This window comes from Coregonus clupeaformis, chromosome 9 (assembly GCF_020615455.1).
Source record: "Coregonus clupeaformis isolate EN_2021a chromosome 9, ASM2061545v1, whole genome shotgun sequence".
In the NCBI taxonomy this organism is placed as follows: Eukaryota; Metazoa; Chordata; class Actinopteri; order Salmoniformes; family Salmonidae; genus Coregonus; species Coregonus clupeaformis.
In genome coordinates, this window is record NC_059200.1 from 54642729 (window position 1) to 54650835 (window position 8107).

The window sequence follows — 8107 nt, forward strand, 5'->3', positions numbered from 1 at the left end:
CACACTTTAAACCACCTATGCTCCTTTGAGACCCCTCTTTCAAAGTCAATGAGATCTCTTTTGCCATGGTAGCCAAAATAATAGGCAAATGGGCATTTTGATACATGACCCTAAGCATGATGGGATGTTAATTGCTTAATTAACTCTGGAACCACACCTATGTAGAAACACCTGCTTTCTATATACTCTGTATCCCTTATTAAAGTGCCCCTCAAAGTGTTCATACCCTTTGACTTATTCCACATTTTGTTGTTACATCCTGAATTCAAAATGGATTAAATAGTTGTTTTCTTCTCACCCATATACAGTCCCTTGCAAAAGTATTCATCCCCCTTGGCATTTTTCCTATTTTGTTGCATTACAACCTGTAATTTAAATGGATTTTTTATTTGGATTTCATGTAATGGTCATACACAAAATAGTCCAAATTGGTGAAGAGAAATTAAAAAATAACTTGTTTAAAACATAAACTAAAACATAAATGACGAAAAAGTGGTGCGTGCATATGTATTCACCCCCTTTGCTATGAAGCCCCTAAAATAAGATCTGGTGCAACCAATTACCTTCAGAAGTCACATAATTAGATTGCACACAGGTGTACTTTATTTAACTAAGTGTCACATGATCTGTCACATGATCTCAGTATAGATACACCTGCTCTGAAAGGCCCCAGAACATATGGAAGAAGGTAATCTGGTCAGATGAGACTAAAATTGAGCTTTTTGGCCATCAAGGAAAACGCTATGTCTGGGGCAAACCCAACACAGTGAAGCATGGTGGTGGCAGCATCATGCTGTGGGGATGTTTTTCATCGGCAGGGAAACTGGTAAGAATTGAAGGAATGATGGATGGCGCCAAATACAGGGAAATTCTTGAGGGAAACCTGTTTGTCTTCCAGAGATTTGAGACTGGGACGGAGGTTCACCTTCCATCAGAACAATGACCCTAAGCATACTGCTAATGGGACACTCGAGTGGTTTAAGGGGAAACATTTAAATGTCTTGGAATGCCCTAGTCAAAGCCCAGACCTCAATCCAATTGAGAATCTGTGGTATGACTTAAAGATTGCTGTACACCAGCGGAACCCAACCAACTTGAAGGAACTGGAGCAGTTTTGCCTTGGAGAATGGGAAAAAATCCCAGTGGCTAGATGTGCCAAGCTTATAGAGACATACCCCAAGAGACGTGCAGCTGTAATTGCTGCAAAGGGTGGCGCTACAAAGTATTGACTTTAGGGGGGTTAATAGTTATGCACGCTCAAGTTTTCTGTTTTTTTTGTCTTATTTCTTGTTTGTTTCACAATAAAAAAATATTTTGCATCTTCAAAGTGGTAGGCATGTTGTGTAAATGAAATGATACAAACCCCCCAAAAATCAATTTTTAATTCCAGTTTGTAAGGCAACAATATAGGAAAAATGCCAAGGGGGGTGAATACTTTCGCAAGCCACTGTACACACATTACCCCATAATGACAGTGAAAAGATGTTTTTAGAAATGTTAACAAGTTTATTGAAAGTGAAATATCTCAATTACATACGTTTTCACACCCCTGAGTCAATACTTTGTAGAAGCATTTTGGCAGCGATTACAGCTTTGAGTCGTCTTGGGTATGTCTGTATCAGCTTTGCACATTTGGATTTGGGGATTTTCTCCCATTTTTCCTTGCAGCTTTTCTCATGCTCTTAAATTAGATGGGAAGCGGCGGTGAACAGCAATCTTCAAGTCTTTCCATAGATTTTCAATGGGATTCAAGTCTGGGCTTTGGCTTGGCCACTCAAGGACTTTTACATAATTTTTTATGAAGCCATTCCAGCATTGCTTTGGCTGTATGCTTGGGTTCATTGTCCTGTTGGAATGTAAATCTTCACCCCAGACTAAGGTCATTTGCACTCTGAAGCAGGTTCTCGTCAATCATTTTCCTGTATTTGGCTCCATTCATTGTTCCCTTTATCCTTACCAGTCTCCCAGTCCCTGCCGCTGAAAAGCATCCCCATAGGATGATGCTGCCACCACCATGCTTCACGGTAGGAATGGTGTTAGACGGGTGATGAGCTGTGCCTGGTTTTCTTCAGACATAGTGTTTTGCATTCAGGCCAAAGCGTTCAATTTTTGTCTCATCAGACCACAGAATCTTTTGCCTTATGCTCTCAGGTCTTTCACGTGCCTTTTTGCAAACTCCAGGCGTGCTGTCATGTGCCTTTTTCTCAGGAGTGGCTTCTGTCTGTCCACTCTCCCAATGAGCCCAGGTTGGTGAAGTGCTGTAGAGACCGTTGTCCTTCTGGCAGGTTCTCCCATCTCAGCCAAGGAACTCTGTCAGAGTGGTCATTGGGTTCTTGGTCACCTCCCTGACAAAGGTCCTTGTTGCTCAGTTTAGTCAGAAGGCCAGCTGTAGGCAGAGTCTGGGTTGTCCCATATTTTCTAATTTTCCCAGTGATGGAGACCACTGTGTTCTTGGAAACTTTCAACACTCTAGAAATTGTTTCATACCCTTCCCCAGGTATATGCCTCATCATAATTATATCTCAGAGATCTATGGACAGTTACTTGGACTTCATGGTATAGTTTCTGCTTTGACATGGGACCTTATATAGACGGGTGTGTTTCTTGCTAAAACATGTCCAAACAATTGAATTGGCCACAGGTGGACTCCAAGTTGTAGTGACATCGCAAGGATGATCAAAGAAAATTGGATGCACCTGAGCTCAATTTGGAGTGCGATAGCAAAGGGGTGTGAATACTTACGTAAATTAGTTTTCTCTATTTCATTTTCACATTTCTGTTTGTACACTTGTTTACATTGCTAGGTTTAATTAAGAAGCATATTTGAAACAAGCCATTACACTTTCTTATTATCATGGCATTTCATTATTATTCAAGTTATTACTTATAAATATTAATCAACAAATTAAGAAATGCCAGGTTGGAGAGGATCTGTCGCATTTTCGTACTGACGCAACATTAAGTCAAAATAAAGATAGATATATGCCTACCTTGTTTGTTGGCTTTTTTATTTATTTTTATTTTACAGATCCTTAAAATTCCGATGGGTTTTCTCCCACGTTTCCCAAAATATTCACATAATGTCACAAACCCTGCTGCTGTCATTCGATGGCAGTGGCAAGAGGACGCCGTAATGAGAGAAAGTATGTAGCCTAAGCTACTGAAAATAGGCCTTTTACTAGATTAAATCATGACCGGAGCGTTTTGATTCTTATTTAAGAGATGGAGTCCAGACAGGCTACTTTAGGAAACTTTCTGAATGGGCATACAGACCTATAGAGAATCAGCGAACTCACACACCCCCGTAAAAGCACCCATCAATCAAAGCCACCAGCTTATGTCAGACACGAGCAAATATTTATCCTTTCCTTAAAACGTATTAAAAAATCCTATGCGTACCTTAGGCATTCCGAAAAAAAGGATATAAGATAATGACTTGACAAGGAAAGTATTAAGGGGACCGTATGAAGATGAAATTGACAATCATTAAAATAGAAACAAATACACGCAACATGTCCATAGCCTATTTATCAGCGACGCTGATTATCAAGGGGGAGAGTGTTGGAAAGATTTTTCAAATACTGTGAAGAACTATTATAATTTTGAATGGATGTAAAAAAAAAAAAAAAAAAATTAACTGACTTCATTGACGTACTGTGAGAGGATTCATGGTAAATTGCCTGTTTTACAAACTGTAGGCTTACCACATGGGCATTCGGGCCGACACTAGCCTAGGCAACTATTCTACTTTGCGGGAATATAAGGGCAGCAATTTTTTTTGTCTTGCCTAGGATGGTATATCGGCCAGGACCGGGCCTGATCAGCGTTGATTAGTCTATAATTTAAGAAAATATTCTGTATCAAATTAAACCATGCCAGGTTGGAGATGATTGGCGCATTGTCCATTTGACACAACATTTAGCGCATTATAGGCCTCCGAGCCAGAACAACCTTGTCGACTGCTGTTGAATATTTTAATGAATAGTCAGACACATCCAACTATTTAAAAAAAAAATAATAATAATGTGGGACCGATTTTGTATTTATTTACAAGCAATGAAAACGTGCATTGTATAAAAGAAAGTCCACACATCAAGGATAATTTTTACTGAAGTACTATAGCCTATAGCGCTCTACACCCTTGCGCAGCTAGCGGATTAGCTGCTCGAGCAGTAAAGGAAAGTTGGAAAGAGGAGGAGATGGAGGCAGTTTAATACAGACTAAGTTAGCGAAACTATTGCTTATAATCATTAGTAAACACTCCCGCTATTAGGTAAAGTTCATCTGCATGAAAATAAAGTTAATACACATTTTAACAAAATCCCTAAATGAACGTAGGCCTATTTTTAAACGGTTTTGATGGTTATTTTATTTTCATGACGGTCTTCATCCATAACCGTCAGTTACACGGTTATTCAATTACCGTCACAGCCCTAGCGATAGGAGTGGGGAAAAGGTGCTTGTGCACTGATAAGCACACCAAAGACGGCATTAACGATAAGTAATACAATTAAGATGGCACTTCTAAAAGCCTATTTCACACTCGGGCTGTCCCATATCCTACAAGTCACTGATGGAGAACTTTTGGAACATCTACATTTTAAAAAGTCTAATAAATCCATTTGTCAAGTTTGGTAGGCTACTAATGACCATCAGCAGCATCGGAGCGCAGTTTTGGAGAAACCTAGTTTCCATGACTCAAGTCACGTGGAATTTGACTGCGGTCATGACTCGTGACTGCCGGTGTGGCGGTAATACGGTCACCGTAACAGCGCTATTCACACCATAGACTGCTGAATTTGCAAGATAACTTTTCTTTAATTTTGATTCCAGCACAAATGAAAATGTGGTACTAATTCGCTTCAGCATAGTCTCAATGAAGAGTTCAGTGTTCGACTAGCCATGTGCGACATGCACTCGCAATTACAAGCCTGCTAGAGTTAGCGGCAGGTAGACGAGCAATATCCACCGTCGTAGTACAGCTGAAGCCTGACCTGGAATGTGAAGCTGGCTAGCTTTTATAAAAGCCTGAGTAGATCTACTGTAGCTTGCTTCGTAGTATACTACTCTATCAACCCAATTGAACACTTATTGGAGATTCTGGAGTGGCACCCGAGACGGCGTTTTCCACCACCATCAACAAAACACCAAATGATGGTGCATTGAAGCTATTCCGGCTCCTGGTGGCCCAACACCCTATTAAGATACTTTGTGTTGGTGTTTCCTTTATTCTGGCAGTTACATATATATGCGGTAGGTGGCATTACCCGCTAGACCAGCCTCAGGCATTTGTTGAGCTCATTAACTGATTTTTCTCCTTGTCCTTTCCCCAGGTTTGTCACCCCACAACAATGGGAGTGACTGTGGCTACTCTTCTAGCATGGAAGGCAGCGAGCCTGGCTCACGGGAATGCTCTGACGTCGCCTGCACTGAGGGAATCTGCAACCACGATGAAGCAGGTTGGTCAATTTTTTTTGTTAGTGGTCCAAATAGTAGTGATGCATTTTTCAAACCTGGGTGTTGCTGTCATTTGTCTTTCTTTTTTTGCAAGACACAGAATGTGGCGTACCTGCATGGGGATGCATGTCATGTCTTTTGACTCCTCACCAGTCTCCTTTCTCACTGCTGCTGTGTCTTCTTGTTGTCATCTGAAGGAGACTACTCGTGTGGTCACCATCATAATCACTGTGATGAAGATAAGGAGGAGGACGGGGTGGACAGCTGTGTGGAGTGCTGGGCCAACTCTGAAGAAAACACTAAGGGCAAGAAGAATAAGAAGAAAAGAAAGAACAAGGGCTTATGTAACGATCAGGTGAGATTAGAATTTAGTTTGATTTCACCATAGTAGGGATGTGATTTTTCCATTCATATAGCTTATAATTGAAATTGACATTTCCTCTTGCCAGATTTTCCTTATGTTATGTTGTCCTAATCACAGCTCTCACTAGACTGTCATTCATTGCTAATCAGGTGAAACTATTAAACAAAACTTGTTTTTTAATGAATTTTCTTCCAAAGGGTCCAAAAACAGAGGGTTGTGTGATGGAAGGGTACAGGAGAGGGCAAAACACTTCTACGACATCACATGTGTGCAGAACCAAAGAGACGTGCGCCAAGTTGTGCTGTGACACCTTTTCTAGCATTGCACTGCAGTTACCATGGACAGAACATCAAAAGAACATGAGCCGTTATCTGGAGGCAAACATGTGTGGTCAGGGAAACACCAGCGTCAACAGTCTCATGGAACTACTAGTCAGTGAAATTTAAAAAAAGCTGTGATAGTCACTTCAGTGCTGGATGTCATTATTTGTACTAGTTTTGAGTTCCATATGAGTGTAGGATGTAACATATTTATTCAGTGTGTGTTTGGAAGGTCCATTTAACTGTATTTTCTACTGAAAACAGGATGACTCTGAAGTGACTTCAGACGAAGAGAACTGCCTCACGCAGGACGAGATCCAGTCGTTTGTGGATAGCAACAAGTCCTTCTACAACAACCGCGACCAGTACCGACAGCACCTGAAAGATAAATTCACCAAGTACTGCCGCGGAGGTGGAGAGTGGTTCGCTGCTGCCACCACCAGCGTCAATTAAAGAATTAGCTGCTGCTGCTGTTGCAGTACTGTCATGAAATCTTTTTTAACACTCATGATGATTACCACTGCTCTGCGCGTACCGCCTTTAAAAAATAGAAAAAAATCAAATTACAATTTGGTCTCCTGTTTAATTATTTTATTTATTTGTTTGGTTGAAGTAAATGTGATTCTTAATTCCCCCCCTCTGTTCATCTTCTCTCCATCTATCTCTCGCCCTCAGTCTCACCTATCTTGTCGCCTTCCCGTTCACCTTGTCACCCCATCCTTGTTGTCCTCCCTCCCACCCTGACCAAACCAAGCTGTTTCTTTCTGGTCTCATTTTGTAGGGCTGCTGTTTTTTGTTTTGTAGCACAGTGGATCTGATAATCAAGCTTGCAAGCTGTGACATTAGGGTTTAGATGTTGGTAGTCAGTCCTATGTCGTTTTTCTCTCATATTTTCCATTTTGTGTGTCTCACTTCCTCTGTGACACTTCATTTGAGTGGAAAAAGTTGCACCAATAAATGTGTACATAAATGAAATTATCTTAATATAAAAATGTTAAAGTAAGATTTACTAAATAAATAATATTTATTAATACGCATTTGATAGTTGTTTGTGCTTCTGACCTGGCTACCTAACACCATGTGCTATGTTCATGAATAACAAGTAGATGGCATAATATGACAAGTTTAGCCTCAGGTCTGTCATTGGGAGCTGACCGAAGGCACAGTACTGTACTTTACTTTCGTTAGACTAATTAATCCATACCTATAACTTGTTATATTCTGCGTTTTATATTTTTACACATGAGAAAAGTTTTGCAATAAATTCCCTATCAAGTTTGCACTTTGGCTCCCCTTAGTGGCAAAAGAATGCAACATGCATGTGAATGTGAAGTAAAGTGATCAGATTTTGGGAAATAAAATCGGGACATTTCAGGGGACAGGCCACAAATCCGGGAGTATCTGGTCACCAAAGTTACATGACGACAAAGATTACTACTGTTTTTCTATACTGTAGCAAAGTACTCCTCTGACTGTAGTTACTTTGTGAGGATGACATTGTCTCCTAAAAGCACCAATTTAAAGCATTGCATGTAGTTTGGGCCTTGTTCCATTCATAGTTGAGATGTCTAATCACCATTTTAATTTGCAGCAGAATTATAATTGAGTGTCACAGTCTGTAATCCTACATTTTTTTTAATCCACTGTTTATTCATATTTAAAATGAATCTACTAGCTAGTTTAGAAGAAACTGTCAAGGGCAATAAGGCTATTTCATCGAGGCCCGGTATCCCAAAAGCATCTTAATTTAGCCAACATGCTTTTGGGAAACGTCCTGGTTAGGGCAGTGGTAGGCTACATTTACAAGACCAAGGATGAAATTACTTTCTGTATTTTAACAACTTGATAACTCTTGTGTGCATATTCGAAAGGAGACTACACAACGACAGTGTTATTAGACTGAAATAATATCAGACTATCATAGTACAGTATTTGTATTAAGGATCTCCATTAGCAGCTACTCTTC

At 40.2% G+C, this 8107-nt stretch overlaps 1 protein-coding gene across 6 annotated transcripts in view; it reads left to right on the plus strand.

Annotated features, from left to right (window-relative positions):
- LOC121574102 (gametogenetin-binding protein 2) overlaps positions 1 to 7178 on the plus strand; it is a 34797-nt gene extending 27619 nt beyond the window's left edge. For 5 of the 6 annotated variants that reach the window (XM_041886703.2, XM_041886702.2, XM_041886706.2 and 2 more), the window contains 4 exons: positions 5334 to 5459; positions 5655 to 5812; positions 6019 to 6252; positions 6406 to 7178. In XM_041886703.2, coding sequence (XP_041742637.1) covers positions 5334 to 5459; positions 5655 to 5812; positions 6019 to 6252; positions 6406 to 6594 — 707 coding nt within the window. In that variant the 3' untranslated portion in view covers positions 6595 to 7178. Of the gene's footprint in view, positions 1 to 5333; positions 5460 to 5654; positions 6253 to 6405 lie in introns of those variants that run through there. The other variant, XM_041886708.2, reaches the window with a different exon arrangement.
- Positions 7179 to 8107: the final 929 nt, after the last annotated feature.